The sequence below is a fragment of the Psammomys obesus genome, unplaced genomic scaffold (genome assembly GCF_907164565.1).
Source record: "Psammomys obesus unplaced genomic scaffold, mPsaObe1.curated_primary_1811, whole genome shotgun sequence".
NCBI lineage: Eukaryota > Metazoa > Chordata > Mammalia > Rodentia > Muridae > Psammomys > Psammomys obesus.
The window spans coordinates 17745075-17763162 of record NW_026592548.1 but is presented as its reverse complement, the minus strand read 5'-3'; the positions used below and the strand labels follow the sequence as shown (position 1 = coordinate 17763162).

Here is an 18088-nt window from a genome sequence, read left to right as displayed (position 1 = left end):
AAGCAAAATATAAATGACTTCAAAAGTGATTATGTTGGAAAAATGATTTCTAACAATTCAACTATGCCTCTAAATGTTCATATTGAAAGTCACTGGTTTCTTAGATAGCCACACTAGTTCCCCTAATTTAAAAACAATAGACAAGGACAAACAACTAGGTCAGACATGGTATGTCACACCTGTCATCTCATCAGGAAATGGAAACAGTAAGATCTTGAGTTCAAGGCCTGCTTAGACTACAAAACAAGACCCTGCTGCAGAAAACACAAAAAAACAAAACAACAGTCATATACAATTTATGCGTCACAAAGACTAATCAAAGCACCTTTAAAAGATGAGCATATGAAGAGCAGATTATTCAGCAGGTAAGAGCACGTACTCTCACAGCTAATGACCTAAGTGTGATCCCTATGAGCTGTATGATGAAAGAACTGACTCCTGTAAGTTGTCCTCTGACCTCCACATACATGCTGTGACAACATGCCAACACCTATAACACACCCAGAATACACCAAAATAATAATTTAAGTTAGTACAAATGAATAAACCAGTATCAATCTTGATAGGCAATCCTGAACTATTAGATTTATATCACAAATAAAACCAGGGCACAGGAACATGTCTGGGGGAGGCGGGGCTGGAGAGACAGCTGAGCAATCTCCAGAGGATCAGGTTCAATTCCCAGCAACCACTTGTCAGCTCACAACTTGAGACCCTCACACAGACACACATGCAGTCAAATCACTAATATACATAAAAAATGAATTATTTTTACAAAGAAATGTGCCCAATATCATACAGCTATAAAGTGACAAAGCAAGATTTGAACCTAATCAATTGTTTTGATCTCTACCATATTAAATGCTGTGCTATATTACGTGCTTAGCATTTATTCTGTTATGCATTTAAAAGCCCTGTAAGCATCTAAACTCTGTATATGTATGAATATTTAAGAATACAACAGTAGGGCTAGAGAGATGGCTCAGCAGTTTAAGAGCCCTGACTGTTCTTCCAAAGGTCCTGAGTTCCAGTCCCAGCAACCACATGGTGGCTCACAACCACCTGTAGTGGAGTATGATTTCCTCTTCTGGTGTGCGTGAAAACAGAGCATTCATAAAGTAAATAAATAAATCTTTAAAAAAGAAAGAATACAACAGTATAATCATGTAGCACATGAGCATATGTGCAACAATCCTTAAGTAACTCTTTGAGATAGATATTATCTACTTTAAGACTCAGACAAAGCCACCAAGTTATTAGCTAGAATTCAATTCAGGACAGAGTTCTATTTTAACTGAGTTTAAAAGAAATCATTTTTTACATGACACATTTATAGAAAGGTGACATAAAATATACCTAGGTTTTCAGATAAGCTCACAGAATCTACTTACCACATAGAGTACAGGGGATAAGAGTGCTTAGATCTAGCCAGGTGTGAGAGCCAACATTTTTCTGTTTTGTTTTGTAGACAGGGTTTTTCTGTAACTGCCCTGGTTATCCTGAAACTTACTCTGTAGACCTGACTGGCCTCAAACTCACATAATCTGCCTACCTCTCCCTCCTGTTTGCTGGGATTAAAGGCATGAGCCACCACTCCCAGTTTGGGGGTCCACAAACCTTTGAGGCAGGGGCAGAGAGATCTCTGAATTTGAAAACAGCTTTGTATACACAGCGAGTTCCAGGACAGTCAGGGATACACAGAGAAACTCTGTCTTGAAGGAAAGAAAAAAAGTGTTCAGATGTGAATTACTTAAGATACTGAGATCCAGTTCAAACCTTGTAATATAGCAAAGTTACTGAATGGCTGTGTCTCATGTACCTCTTCTGTAATGAAATTAGCATGCACTTCAGAAGATTATTGTGAAGATTACATAAATTATGTACAATGTCTTTAAAAAAAGGTGTGGTACATAGTAAATAATAACTATTAACTGGCCAGTTGCTTAGAAAATGATCTCCACTGAAGTTATAATATTAAAATCCACAGTATTGTTCTGAAAAGTTTTTTTTCCTTTTCCCTTTTTATATAAGTACTACAAAGGTTGTAGAAAAACCCCAAATCACACAGAGTCTGAGGCATAATTACCATAAAAGCACATTTTAAAAAGAACTAAAGTATACACAGAATACAAAGCCCTCTGCTGAGGAGAGAACAGGAATGTGTTGTTTGTAAAACAGCAGATGTTGTTTAGCCTGGGATGAAGGGAGAAATGATCTGTGTCTAAACATTTGCCTTTAAATGAAATGAAAGCTGTCCTCTTCCTGTTTCCATATGGGTCAGAGAATCAACAGTTAAAAGGTGGTAGGGACATAAGTTGCATCACAGGATGAATTCCTGGTGGTTAGGGCTGTCTAACAACAATATGGTCTATGGTCTTCCTGAAGATGTAATAATGTTCCTTGTCTCTGGAAACATGTATACAAAATTGTATTATGTTTTAGTAGAGAGGGTGTGTATTAAGTTCTTGTATATTACTATAGGTCAACTATTACACTGAATTATTTACTGCATGTATACTAATGGAAGCAGTATACACTGTTTTCAGTCTGAAGGACAAAGGGAGCACAAAAAACAAAAACAAACAAACAAAAAAAGGAATCAGAGCTCTAAAGTCTGTATTGCAGGATAATCTGTGGCTGTTACTCATTGGTGTGGTTATGACTGCATAATTAACACAGCTATGTTGCAGCTATTATAAGGAGTAATACTTAAAGCACACTAAATGTTTAATAGATTAAATCAAAGCTCAGCTAAGCAGCTGATATTCCTCATTTCATCTTTAAAGAAACTCTGAGAAATAATTTTCAAAGGTCACAAATGCAAGCACTGGCTTTTGGTATGTCACCTAAGATCTTTCTTTCATTTTTATTTGGAAATTACAGAAATAGCTAGGTACGGTTTCTTATGCCTGATTCTCAGCACTCAGGGCTAAGGCAGGAGGATCACAGTGATGCTGAGATCCCCATGGACTAAAAAGTAAGACCTTACTATAAAACAAAGAAAATCAGGGGATGTTACTCTGTATGCCTTTGTAGACCGACTTGTCTGTTGCAACATTAAAAAACAAATTGTTTCCAGCATACTTGTTAATATTTCAAAACTGTGGTTACAAAAAGTCTTTAATATTGTTCACTCTGGGTTGGTGAGATGGTTCAGTGGGTAAGGAGCTTGCATCACCTTGATGACCTGTACGTTCAATGCCTAGGACCCTCATGATAGAAAGAGAGCCTGACTCTCAAAAGTTGTCCTCTGATCCCCTGCCACATGAACTCTCCTTAGTGTGTACAGACACACCATAAATGAATACAAAAAAATTAAAGGAAAATTTAAAAACTGCTTATAAGATGAATTTTTTTAAAATTCTAAGACTGCCTCAAGCTATATGAAAAAAAATGTTGATTAGTAGTATATTTGTTTAAGACAGAGTCTCACTGTGCCCTGGAACTCACTACATTGCCAGGCTGGCTTCAAACTCATAAGCGCTAGTTTTACAGGTGTGTAACAACATGCCTGATCTTAACATATACTTTGCCCCCATTATTATGAATAAGGGCAAATCTCCATGCATCTATTATTAAACTTATAAAAAAATTAATACATAAAATAATTTGGGGGTTATCATAAGAAATTATGCATACTTCTAATCTTCTAAATATCATTATGCTATTTTAAAATAACATACAAAGTCAACAAATTTGCTTGAATGATTGTACATCAAGATGGTTTACATTTTAAAGTTACAGTAGACAGAACAATAGAAACAGCTCAATGAAATGTCTTTATGAACACTAACCAATATAAATGTTATGTTGCTATGTTTTAAGATGGATAGTGGGCAAAATTAATTCTTTCACAGCAATATTTTTAAATGCCTACTAAAGAAATACCCAAATCAGCAACTAGGCTCTAAAGACCTATGCTGTGCAGTTCTAAGCTAGCCTACCACTACTACTTTCCTGGCAAATTTGATGTTAAGTTAAAATTTTCAGCAGTTTCTGAGAAATGAAAAGCATACTACTGTTAGTATAAGCATCAGTTTTTCTAGGAAACATTTGCCAACATTGCTCAGTGTAACTGGGCACACACATTCTTCCCTTGACTGAAATTTTATACACTATTACAATGATCTGTTTTCAATTTAGTTTTCCCTTAGAGATTCCAAGAATCTTGGGTACTAGTACTTGGTCTTATCTATTATAACAGAAGAGGTTAACAGTACATCAGACACATAAAAAATAGGTTAGCATTGAAAATATGGAGATGATGCTTTTAAAACTAGTCAATCAACTCTAATTAGATATAAAAGAAGAGGAAAGGTGAACAGGGATGGGTAATAGTAACTACAGTTTTCAAGCTATACTTGAAATCTCTATAGACTTATTCATCTGTCCTAAAATCTTGTAGCCTATGACCCACTTATTCCTATTTCTCTTCATACCTTGTCCTACCACAGAGGGCCTCTGAAAAGACTTCACCCAGCAGGGTATCAAAGCAGATGCTGAGAGTCACAGCCAAACTTTGGGCAGAGTGCAGGGAAACTTTTGAAAGAAGGGGATAATAGAAAGACCTGGAGGAGACAGAAGCTCCAAAAGAAGAGCAACAGAACCAATAAATCTGGGCACAGGGGTCTTTTCTGAGACTGATACTCCAAACAAGGACCATTCATGGAGATAACCTAGGACCCCTGCACAGATGTAGCACATGGCAGCTCCGTACCAAGTGGGTTCCCTAGTAAGGGGAACAGGGACTATCTCTAACATGAACTCAGCGGCTGGCTCTTTGATCACCTCCCCCTAATGGGGGAGCAGCCTTACCAGGCCACAGAGGAAGACAATGCAGCCAGTCCTGATGAGACCTGATAGTCTAAGGTCAGAGGGAAGGGGAAGAGGACCTCCCCTATCAGTGGACTTGGAGAGGGGTATGGGAGGAGATGAGGGAGGAAGGGTGCGGTTGGGACGAAATGAGGGAGGAGGACTACAGCTGGGATACAAAGTTAATAAACTGTATTTAATATAAAAATAAAAATTTAAATTAAAAAAAGGAACAAATAGTTTCCTTAAAAGAGACTCATGGGGTATATAAAACCCTAGACACAAATGTGTGTACAAGTATAGGGAGGTCAAAAAGATAAACATACTGTTAGTGGAGAAATTAAGAGTATTAAAGGCAGAAGCTGAAGTAGCATGGAGATGCAGGCTATTATACAGGGAACCTTTGACATGTTACAACTTTTACTATATTTTTTTAGAGAATGGAGACCTATTGAGAAGAAAAATAAGGCAACAAATGGATCAAAACAGTATGAGGAAGCTTGACTGTGAGATGCACTTAAGAGTCCCAGCACTCAGAAGTCCAAGTCCACAGTTAACTACTAGCAAGTTTGAGGCCAGCCTGGGATACTGGATACTGGACCAAAAAACAAAACAAAACAAAACAACAACAACAAAACACAAGGAGGCAAAGAAGCAAAACCAACCCAATCAATAAAAACCTAACTCCCCACCGAATAGTAGGTTAAAAATAATGCTGGTAGCAATGTTTAAGCTGGAATGAAGAAAAACAGGCTGTAAAGAAGAAAAGATAGAGATTACAGATCTGTTATAAGATATAATCAGGCCTTGAAGACTTGATGGTAAAGTGAAGTTCGTTTTAATTATTGGTCATACAGGAATAATCAATATCTTTATACCAATTGTTTTCCTGTCCTCTTAAAAATATTTATTTTTATGTATATGTGTTTTGTCTGCATGTATGTAAGTTGACTGCATGCATGCAGTGCATATGGAGACCAGAGGTGGGCACTGGACACCTAAAACTGGAGATACAAGTGGATATGAACTGCTAGTAGGCGCTGGGAACTGAACACAGGTCTTCTGCAAGAGCATCAAGTGCTCTTAGGCATCTCTCCAGGCCCACTTGATCACCTTTGAATTTAGGAATGTGGTGGACATTGAGTCTTTCCTGTATTAGAAAATTTTTCTTAAGATTTTAATACTCGGGCTGGAGAGATGGCTCAGCGGTTAAGAGCACTGCCTGCTCTTCCAGAGGTCATGAGTTCAATTCCCAGCAACCACATGGTGGCTCACAACCATCTATAATAAGATCTAGTGTCTTCTTCCGGCGTGCAAGTGTATATGCAGATAGAATATTGTATACATAATAAATAAATAAAATATATTTTAAAAAAAGATTTTAATACTCCACAGAGGTTTCACATTCTAATCAAGTGAGCTTAGGTACCTTATGCTTGACCCATACCCTACTAAAACATCTTATTCACGAAATACCCCAGGGAGGAACATACTGCCTAGCTTCTTTTTTTCTTTTTCACAGAAAATAAAAACAAGGTCTGAAGGTTATCCAAGTGGTGTGCAACCATACAGCAATGTAATGATCTAGCTGGATGGCTACTCAGACCTTTGGTCTTCATTTACAGCTAGCTGACTCTTTGCTCAAAGTTCATAAAGGTGAACTTGTACCCACAGAGTGTCAAAGCTACTTCATTTAAAACAGTCAAGAGGAAAGACAGATGAAGCAAACCTAGCCATATCAAAATTAATAAAAGTAATATTATACAGAAGCACTAGTCACCCACTTACCCACTGTCTTCAGCTCCTATCTAGATACACATCTACAGGGTGCTGAGTACTATTCACTGACCAACACTTTGGTTTTCGTTTGGTACTCATAAATGTATAGATTAAAAACAAAGTGCTCCAGAATCTTGTTATATGTTAGTTACCTGCTTATGCTTTCCCCAAGTCCAATGCTCCTACCTACAGGAACTTACCTTTTATAGTCACCTTGTTGTATTTTATTGTCTGAAAGCCCTGTACTGTACTCTTAGGAAAGGAAACTTTATTCTGTATATAAACTCTGGGCCTAAGGCATATGCAGCTTCTTCTTAAATTCTCCTTAAATGTTTCTTTGTCCCTCTGCTTTTTGCTTCTTTAATTACAAGGAGGTACATTACACACATTACACTGTCTTAAAAAAAAAAAAAAAAAAAAACAGACCTGCAATACCAAGTGTTGGAGAACATGTGGTATTACAGAATTCCCATGCATTGCTGGTAAAAAAGAAACATAATTTAGTCTCTCTGAAAAAATCTTGGAGGCTTAAGTTTAAGCCTACAGCACATATCTTTGTAATCTCAGTCCTAGTCTAGTGACAAAATACTCACTAGAATAATTTATCAAAGTAAAGCGAAAACTTTTGCCCATACAAAATTCCATTTATGAGTACTTATACTAGCTTGGCTAATGATTACCTAGAACAGAACAGCAACTCCAATATGCTTGGTGAATGGCTAAACTGTGATGCATCTATACAACTGACTACTCAGAAAAAAATTTACAATTACATATATACGTCTTAGATGAATCTCAAAGGCAATAGGCTAATTATAATTTCTAAAGGCTACATACTTTGTGATTCTGTTTTATGACCATTTTAAAAGCAAAACTATTCATACACAGTTGCAATTGAATATGGGCTTGGGACAAAGATTAACTTCAAGGCTTAGCAGTAGGAAAGTCTGAGGGACAATAAAGACATTCTTTTCTTCTACCCAAGGAACGTGCTACATAGTATCCACCTTTTTGTCTTCCCAATCAAGTAAAGCACTGAAAATGATCCCTCACAGACATGCCTACAGGCCAACTGACCTGAGCAATTCTTTTTTTGAGACTTCCTTCTCACTAAGTCTAGGTTATGGCAAGCTGACAAAAAGTTAACTACCAGGATGGTACAGAATGACAAAACAAAAACCCCAAACCAAGGATTTACCATATAGCATTTTTTTTTTAAGTACATCAAAGAACCCAACTAATGAAGCTAGAGAGATGGCTCAGAACTTAAGAGCATTTGATGCTCTTGCAGAAGACCCAGGTTTAGTTCCCAGGTCCAAATAGCTCACAACAAGCTGTAACTATATGCCCATTTCTGCCCTCCTTGGACACCAGGTATGCACATGGTGCACATATGCATGTGGACAAAACAGTCACACACATCAAGAAGATAAAAATAATAAAGATTAATAAAAAGAATTCAAATACCTACACACCATTTAGTTTTATTCTCATAGTGATGAAGCAAATCCAGGGAAAGAAAAAAGTAATTGGCTACTAATCATACAGTTACCCTTAGTGAGGTCACAATTTGGAATGTTTGCTGAAGAGTGAGGAATTTATTAGATGGTATGAATCCTAAGCAATTATATAACAAACCATTCCAGAGATCCCATCCTTTATATTATACTACACATAAAATTCAGTTTTAATTTTCATGCCACATTTAGATGACAGCAGAAAAATTAAATTTCTATTTCTATTGAGCCAAGAATAGTTTAATAAATTACAGTTTAGTGAAGTGGGAATTTGGTTTCTTTAAAAATCCAATTGCATTATGTAAACATGCTTTTGGTTTAATCCCAGGATTGGGATATGAGGCTGCTTCAGACTGTCCACAGCAGCAGACTATTTGTCTCATGTGGGCTCTGAGAAGAGTGTGATCTTTGCCAACTACAGATAGTTTAATTCTTGGGACTCTGAGAAGGTATAAATGTCAGAGTCCAGAGAAAGACTGAGGAGCTCCAGGAAGAAGGCAGTTATCGTTCCCTCCTGAGGCTCCAGGCTGCTGCTGTTGCAGTTTGATGAGAAGTAGTTGGAGATATCCACTATGAAGACTGGACTTGTCCCAAGGAATCCGACAACCCTTATCAGCAAGAAGTAGCCAAAAGAGAACTATGTCCCCTCTCCCCACTAACCTTCTTTCTCTGTTAGCTGGTGTTATGGTGTTGAAAGGAATTGGGGTAATTAGGGAAATAGAGATATAAGAACCCAAATAAAATGGATAAAAAAATACAAGCTAACACTTTAGTCATTGAAAAAAAGCTAAGATTAACTCTGTCCCAGAAAAAAACAAACATAAACCTCAGTTTTTATTACTTGCTACACACATACACATATATATTTAGATATTAAAGAAAATAATCACTAGATTAGTAAGTGTAATTACTCTTTATTTTGAGGGTGTGAGAAGACAAAAAAATGAATTCAGATGAAAACAGTAGGTCCAGGAGATAGTACAGAGGATAAAAGCAATTGCTGTTGAGCTTAATCAGAGATCAATCCCTGGATCTTGCAGTTTGCGTGCCCCTGGCCCCCACCCCAAACAAACAAACACACACATACACCACAAAACATTTTTTTTTAAGATGAAGAGAGGGAACTTAAAACATGTTGTTTGTTGGTTTTGTTTTTTGAGACAGGGCTTTAAGGTGCACTCTTGGCCTCCCAAGTGCTGAAATGAAGGCTTGTAACACCATGCCTGACGTATGTTGTGGGTTTTGAGACAGAGCTTTACTGTATAGCACTAGCTGGTCTGCAACCCACTATGTAGCCTAACACAGGCTGGCCTGAACTCCCTGATCCTGCTGCCTCAGCTATCTAACTGGGCACCACAAAGCCTGCTATAATTTTCTTAGTCTCTTCTTTAAGAATAATTCATTTAAGACACCAAGACTCAGAAATAGTTCTTTCCAAATAGCTCCTTTGGGAATATCAGGTTGCTAATTCTTAAGACTGCAGCTCCATTTTTGAGAGATCAGTAATCTTTCACATAAGGTACATTTAGGTTCAACTAACCATATACTCATAATTTCTATGCATGGTAAGAATAACATTCCATGAGGTTATTCTCTTTTTAAAGTGTTACTTTAATGTTAACTGGTAATAATTATTGTCTACAATGTGGTATTTTGTGTATACACCAGGAATGTACAAATCAGGCTAATTAAGCAGCTCCTCATGCTCTATTTCTGAGTTGAATGTTTTTAAATTAGCTATGCAAATGATGGTAGAGTATTTGTCTCTTTCTACATATGATATGTTGTACTTATGATAATGCCCACTAGGTTAATCCAGGTTTCAAATGACAATTCCCAGATATTTAAGGGCTTGGTTTTAAATTCATATTCTCCACGAATTTAAAACCAAGGGAGGAAGTGGTGGTACTGAGGATTGAGCCCAGAGCCTTGTGCTTATAAGGAGAGATCTCTACCAAATGATCTATATTCCATAATTGAAATTTTTAATAGATTTATTAGTTGGTAGACACTTCAATTGTTTCCACAGCTTAGATATGGTGAAAAATACTGCAAGTAAGATGGAAGCATAGACAACTTCTCTTTTATGTGATGATTTTAATTCCTCTGAGTAAATACTCAGAAGTAAGACTACTGTACATTTAAGCCTTTAATCTATTTTTAATTTAGTCAGTTAAGGGTCTATTTTTATTTTTCTACATGTGGATATCCAGTTTCCTAAACACTATTTATTGAAGAAGCCTTCTCTGTTGACCATTCCTGGCATTTTTGCCAAATTGACCACAAATGTGTAGGCATATTTCTGGGCCACCTCACTTCCTTATTTGATTTGTGTTTTATGCTAATATCACGCTGTTTTAATTAATATAGTTTTAAAATATACTTCAAAAACCAGTATTAGGGCACATTGAGATGTTCTTTCTTCTAAATGGCTCCAGTCACCCAGTCCTCTGTGATTCCATACAAGTTTTATGTATTAATATTTCTGTGAAGAATAATATTGGAGGCTGGTAAAATGACAAAAAAGGCGAAAGTGCTTACCATGAAAGATGGTGACCTGTGTCTGAACCCCATAATTTAAGATGGATGCAGAGAACCTAAAACTGTCTTCTGACTTCCACATGTGTGGTTCATACACACATACATGTACATAAACATACATACTACTAACAAAATACTGAGATTTTGTCAGAGCCTGCATTAAACCTAAAGATTGCTTTCAGTAGCATGAGCATTTTAATATTATTATTTTACACCTCCTAAAAACTCAAGAATGCCAGGCAAAGCCTTTACCACTGTGCTGTATCCTCAGTTCTCTAATCTGTATATTGAGACACAGCCTGACTACTTATCTGGCAGTCCTTAAATTCACTTTGTTGCCCAGGTATATGTAGAACTTACAATCTTCCTGCTTCAGCCTGCTGAGTTAGAGAAGTTTACAGGGCTGCACTACCAGACTTGGTTACAATACTAATTATTCTACCCATGAACACAGGACATTTTCCCACTGACTCATGATATCTAAATTTTTTTACAGGCATTGTTTAACACTTTGTATTGTATGGTTTGTTCATTTTATTGATTAGATTAAGTTCTAAATATGTAAATGAGTATTTTCCTAATTTCCTCTTCATTCATTTTACTATTAATATATAAAGATGCTACTGATTTTTGTGTTGATTGTATTCTGAAACTTTATTAAATTCCACTATCAGTATCAACAGTGTTTGAGGGGAATTTTGAAGAGTTAAATGGAAGTCTCTACATACAAAAAATAATGCTGTCAGCAAGCAGAGAAAAATAATTCATTTCTTCTTTACTGTCTAGCTGTACTTTATTTTTCTTCCTCAATTGCTCTGACTAGGACTTCTAGTACTTGACTAAATAGAATTGTAAAAGTGTCTATCCTATCTTGCTTCTGACCTTCTAAGAAAAGCTTTCAGCTATTTACCATTAATATGACATAAACCGTGAGACTATCTCTGATATATGCATGTGTGTGTTGAGTAACATTCCTACTACTTCTAATTTGTTGAATTTTTATCACAAAAGAAGTTGAATTTTGTTGTCATTTGCTTTTATGCAACTACTGATATAGTTTTTTTCCCTGGTATTATTTTTAAAGTATACAGAAATAAATGGAAGATGAAAGAGAATTCTGAGCATGAATAGCAAATATCCATTTCTTATGACTTAGAATAGCAAATAGACCAGGTCTTTATAATAAACAACATTTCAGAGTTATACAATTAAGAATTCTAACTGAAAAAAATCCTTATAGGTAAAACTGTTTAGTGTACACAGCAGTAAACAATACAAGATCCTACAGTAAGCAAGGTAAAAGGCAAGGACACACAAAAGTGTCTCTTCTAGCCTCCAAGTATGTACCATGCCGCATGTGTGTGTACACGCACGTGCGCATCAACACTGAACACACACACACACACACACACACACACTGTAGATTTTAACAAAATTACTAACTTTTATTCCAACATACGGGAGTATTAAGCAATCATTGTGACATTTTATAAATCTGGTTTCCAATTATCTAGAAAGTAAATACTAATATGACCAGTAGAAAATTATTTTGGTTTTATCCTAAAACTTATTTTTAAGCTTATCCTCTATCTTATTTAATGTTTAGAGTGAAGTGACATGACATATTATGCTTCAATAATAATTACAAAAACAAAGGTATGATTTGATTTCGTGGGTTTTAATCATCTGTAATAGTCACAATTACATGCTGCTGTGTCCCAGATTCTGTAATAAAACTAGAAAACAAAATGTGTGAGCCTTCAAAAGGCACACAACTTAGTAAGCAATAAATGTGGATAGAAAAAAAGTACAATACAACAATAAATGAACAAAGTAGCACAGTGAGAATAAGAATGGCTCATTGGAGAAGGTTTTACAGTGTTATCCAATTTGGCTTTTGACAGAGCCCAGAAATTTGATGGTAGAACATTAAAAAGGTCCTAAAAAAATATCTTTAAAGAGATGGTCAATATTCTAAAATATCTAATGTTAAGTGGTGGAAAGTATATTAGTGGCTTCTAGGAATGAGGGCTGAGAGTGGGAACTGACTGGGAAGGTAAAGAAGGGAATCACTAAAGTAACGGAACATTCTGGGTAGATCTAATGACATTTCCCTAGATACATTATGTATATTTGTTTAAAAAAAACATCAAATCGTATACTTAGACACATATATGTAAAACACTCATATGTATTTATCATATGCAGTTTTTATTCCACTAAAATTAATTTTTAAAAGGGGACTTTAGAAATGGGCTACATTTTCTTTTACAAAAATGTTCTTATTTGAATGAATCATAAGGCAGTTCTCAGTATTCTAAGAAGAAAAAAATGCTTTCTCTAAATAGAGTTTAAAGCTCTAGCAGTTTCTTATTTTAGAATTCTAAAGACGCAATAGGCAAGACACGTAGAACCTGGCAGAGATCCAAACACAACAGACTATCTTGGTTTATAAAATACTTCTAAAAACAGAATTTTCATAATACATGTTTCCATTTATAATATAATTATGAAATGTATGGGTAAGAGACTACTAGCGAGGAGCAGAAATGTTGTATAACTAGTGACTATGCTGAGTAAATTAATTCACACCTTTGAAATTATTTCAGTTCTAAAGCAGAAAGACTGGTTTACTATTATTTATGTGATTTTAAAGATTAAGTTCTTGTACACGGTTGAAATCTATATACAGAACCTCCAAATAAAAGTCCCAGATGTAGATTGCAATGAAGTAAATGAAAAGCACTAAATACTGCACTTTCTGAAAATTTCAGACTGTTAATTTTGCATCTATTATATCTTACTAGATAATCACATGTTCATCTAAAATCTGATACTAAGGTTTTACTTTTTATAAATGACTTTCCCTTTATTTACTTTCTGCAAATGAAAGGATTATAGAGCTTAATTTACTTCTCTGAAAATATCATCTTTGCAATAAACAAAACTATTACACCACAAGTGTTTTAAATGTTTCATATAACATTTTAGAATGAATATACATATTGATGAATGGGTAACGATATGAATAACTTTTCTTGAAAAACTATACAATAATAAAGCAATGCTACCTTTAGGGATCTGAAGGAGGGAGGCAGTTCTCCTATCTTCACTTTTTGTACTACTGAAAAATTTTCTAACTAATATCTGATGATTCTTTAAAAATAATGAAACTAGGTAGTGGTGGCACACGCCTTTAATCCCAGCACTTGGGAGGCAGAGGCAGGCAGAGGCAGGCAGATTGCTGCGATTTCAATGCCAGCTTGGTCAACAGAGTGAGTTCTAGAACAGCCAGGACTACACAAAGGAACCCTGTTCTCAAGACTCCCAACTCCCTCCACAAAGTCTTAGGGTGGAACCCTGAACTATAGTTCCCTCTTATTTTCTATACTTACAGAAATGTGAAAGGTAATGTTTGGGGTTTTGTTTTGACTTTTTTCTTATTAAACAATGTACCTGAGAATTCAGGTGCTTAATTCAGCATGAAGCACCAAGATAATAGCTGATTAATGGCTGAAAAATCTGAAGTACCTATTTTTATAGAATGCATGTTTCTTTCACATTTATTTATTTGGGAGTGGGCAAGTGGAGTCAGAAGAAAATTAGTCTTGCCATCATGGGGATATTAAGTATTAACAGGTACAGTTCCCTGCTTGTTGGCATCATGGAATGAACTTTTCCTTTTTGAAGTCATCTGGCTCACTTGGCTACTGACCATAAGGTTAAAAGCATGTTTTTAACCTTACAAAACAATACTAGAAAATAATTTTAAGTCCTGTCCTGCTGACTAAGGACAAATACAACAGATGCTTCTCTCTAAGTAAATGCTTCAACTTTCACACCTATCAACTCATTAGCCTTCTGAAGAGTACAGAAACAAGAGCTTAGCCACAACAGAAAACAGTCTGTACATTTAGGACAGCTGAAAACTGCAAAAGGATGTAAATCCTGCTAATATACACAGAGACATCAGATGGGAGTACAATACCTGCAGAGTCCTCTGGATCTGAGACGACAATGTGTGCATTTAATTCTTGTAGCTTGTGATGTAATTCTTCTAATTTTTTATTTGACTTTTTCAAAATGTTGTCTACATAAGCCAAATTTTTTTTATCTGTTGTGACTTTCCTCAGATTTTCAGCTCCTTCTTTGATTTTCAGTTCTTTCCTTATTTCTCTCTTTATTCGATCCTTGATGTCATCCAATTTCTGTTGAACCATTGTATCTGAAAAGTCTAATTTCTGAACAGCACTCACATTCTCAGAAAATGGAAGACTCCGGGAATCTCCCTATAATAAATAAATAAGTAAATAAATAAGCAAGCATAATTAAATCTAAAAAAGCAAATGTACAACATTAATAATGTTTTTGTATCATGAAGAGATTATTTATTAACTGAATTACATCTAATTTTCTCCTTAATGGGCAACACTATACTTATTTCCCTGTATTAAAACCATAAGGAGTTTTGCTCCATCTACTATGAGAATGAAGTGCAAACTTGTACAATCCTGTGGCAATCAATCTGGAGGTTTCTCACAAAATTGGGAATAGATCTACCTCAAAAGACTCAGCTATTGCACTCCTGGGCATACACACAAAAGATGCTCCACCATATGACAAAGACAATTATTCAAGTATGTTCATAGTAGCTTTATTTGTAATAGCCAGAAACTGGCTATTTCAGTCCCTCAACTGAAGAATGGATAAAGAAAATGTAGTGCATTTATACAATGGAATACTACTCAGCTATTAAAAACAAAGACATCATAAAATTTGCAGGCAAATGGATAGAACTAGAAAATATCTTGAGTGAGGTAACCCAGACCCAGAAAGACATGAATGGTGTGTACACACTTACAAGTGGATATTCGCTATCAAGTACAGGATAACCATACCACAATCCACAGATCCAAAGAAGCTAAGTAAAAAGGAGGGTACGGGGAGGAATACTTGAATTTAACTCAGAAAGGTAAATAGTCATCTGGAGTAGATGAAAAAAGGGAACCGGAGGGGAGAGGGAGTAGGATCAAGTATGGAGAGAGTGGATGAGAGGGAGGACTGGGAGAGAGAATGGAAAGTAGTGGGAGCCATTTCTGGGACAGGGGGAAGCACCAGGGAGTCTATTAGGGTGACCCTAGCTGAGACACCTTGCAGCTGGGGATATGGAGCCTGAAGTTGCCACCTCCTGTAGCCAGGTGGAACTCCCAATGGAGGAAGACACCAACCCACCCACAAAACCTTCGACCCAAAATTTAAACTTCCTACAAGGTGTGCAGGGATAAAGATAGAGCAGAGATAGAGGGAAGGGCCAAACAATGACTGGCTCAACTTGAGATCCACCCCATAGGAGACAACCCCTGACACCATTAACAATACCCTGTTATGCTTGCAGACAAGAGCCTAGAATAACTGTCCTTTGAGAGGTTTTATCCAGCAGCAACTAATGGAAACAGATGCAGAGACCCACAGCCAGACAATAGGCTGAGCTGTGGGAGTTCTGTGGAAGATTGGGGAAGAAGGAGTGAGGGAGCCAGAGGGGTCAAGGACACAAGAAGACCTACAGTGTAAACTAAACTGTGCCCATGGAGGCTCACAGAGACTGAAGCACAAACCAAAGAGCATTCATGGGGCTGGATCTAGACCCCTACACATATGTAGCAGATGTGGAGCCTGGTCATCATGTGGGTCCCCTAAGTAGGGGCTGTCTCTGACTCTGTTGCCTGCCTTTGGAACCCTTTCCCCTAGCTGGGCTCCCTTGTCTGGCCTCAGAGAGGATGTACTTTGTCCTGCTGAGACTTGAGGTACCAGGGTGGGTTGTTGTTGTTGGGGGGGGGGTTCCCTTCCTCTGAGAATGAAGAGAGAATGGGAGAAGGGGTATGAGGGTTGGACTGGGGGGAAAGAAAGGGGGGGGGGAACTAGGATCAGACTGTAATGTAATTAAATAAATAAGTAAATGGAAAAATCTCAATTTAATTATCTATAAAATCTAAACTACATACTGTGACCTTTCAGAGATATTTGGTAATTCAAGACATTGAGAAATTTTAAGTCTAATTTTGACAGAATAATCACTAAATAAAAGCATTACTAAATTTTAAAGGTGAATAATGTTATCTCTATTAAAAAAAAAAAAAAAAAACCTAAGAAACAAATTAGTTAAACAAAGTGAGTATCTTTCTGGCCACTTTTTATCACTTTACAATATGTATTAGTCTTGTGAAGATGATATTCAGAATTCTCTATATATTTTTCATAGCTAACTATCTCACCAGATTAAGTTTAGTTGCCACAAAAAACATTATTACCAGAAAATATCCCCAAATCGTGTCTTTAAAAGTAAGATGGTGCCTATTTTCTTAAATGGAACATCAGCTCACTGTTCTGCATTTAAACAGCCATTTTTAATTGTCTAATGACACGAGTAGTAATGGACGCTCTGAACATTCTTAAACTCTTGAGGAGTCAATATAATGGGTCTCTGAGAAGAGCCAAGTTTGTGGATGAGATGGAAAAGAAGCTATTTTACTGTGCAGCATGTTTACATACCTTTGGAAATGCTTGTCACACATGTATATATAAGTACATCCTATTTAAATGTTTGGTATATTACCTTTTACATCTAATTCTTAGTCTCTAAAAACATATGTATCATGTAAAGTTGTGGGGAAAGTGAGCTAATGGTAGCATCTTATATAAAAGATGAGGAAGCTGACTTCTATTAATTTGTTTCTAATATTCTTTTTAAAAATTTTTTATTTTTATTTTACATACATTGGTATTTTGACTGCATGTATGTCTGAGTGAGGGCATCAGATCCCCTGGAACAGGAGTTACAGACAGTTGTGAGCTGCCATGTGAGTGCTCGGAATTGAACCTGGATCCTCTAGAAGAGTAGCCAGTGCTTTTAACCAGTCCGTTTCTAATATTCTTAAGGCTAAGATCTCCCTGACATTCTGACAAAAACAAAACATGCTATCAAAAAACAAACAAATAAACAAAAGCGCTCATATGCATGTCTATACACTATCTATACTCCATGCATCTCCCCCCTAAGCTAATTTCCTACTGGCTTTAAATTTCTTCTTTTTATCTAAGTGTATTTAGGATGATGTTCTTCCCAGGCTAAAATAACTGTTGACATTTTTCAGTGTTCATTCATTCATTCACATAGTGCTGGTGATAAAATTCAAGGTGCTTCACATGCTAGCCAAGCACTCTAATACTGAGCCACATCTCCACAGTTTTTTCAACATACATAATCCTGTGTGTCATCATTTTAGTTTTCAATTCACCTTAGGTGAAATATTGAAAACACCAGCCATATGACAACTGCCAAAGAATAAGAGTCTTATGATATAGTCTTATGTAAAGCAGACTGAGGAAAACACAACACACACACACACACACACACACACACACACACACACACACACACA

The 18088-nt window shown here is 36.3% G+C and overlaps 1 protein-coding gene across 3 annotated transcripts in view; it reads right to left on the bottom strand.

The window, feature by feature from the left end:
* Positions 1-18088, bottom strand: part of Pkn2 (protein kinase N2) — a 108494-nt gene that overhangs the window by 59714 nt on the left and 30692 nt on the right. Inside the window, exon 2 of one of the 3 annotated variants that reach the window (XM_055614316.1) lies at positions 14638-14938. The exons of 1 other annotated variant lie outside the window; for it this stretch is intronic. In XM_055614316.1, the coding sequence (XP_055470291.1) occupies positions 14638-14938 (301 nt within the window). Of the gene's footprint in view, positions 1-14637; positions 14939-18088 lie in introns of those variants that run through there. One more of the 3 variants, XM_055614317.1, reaches the window with a different exon arrangement.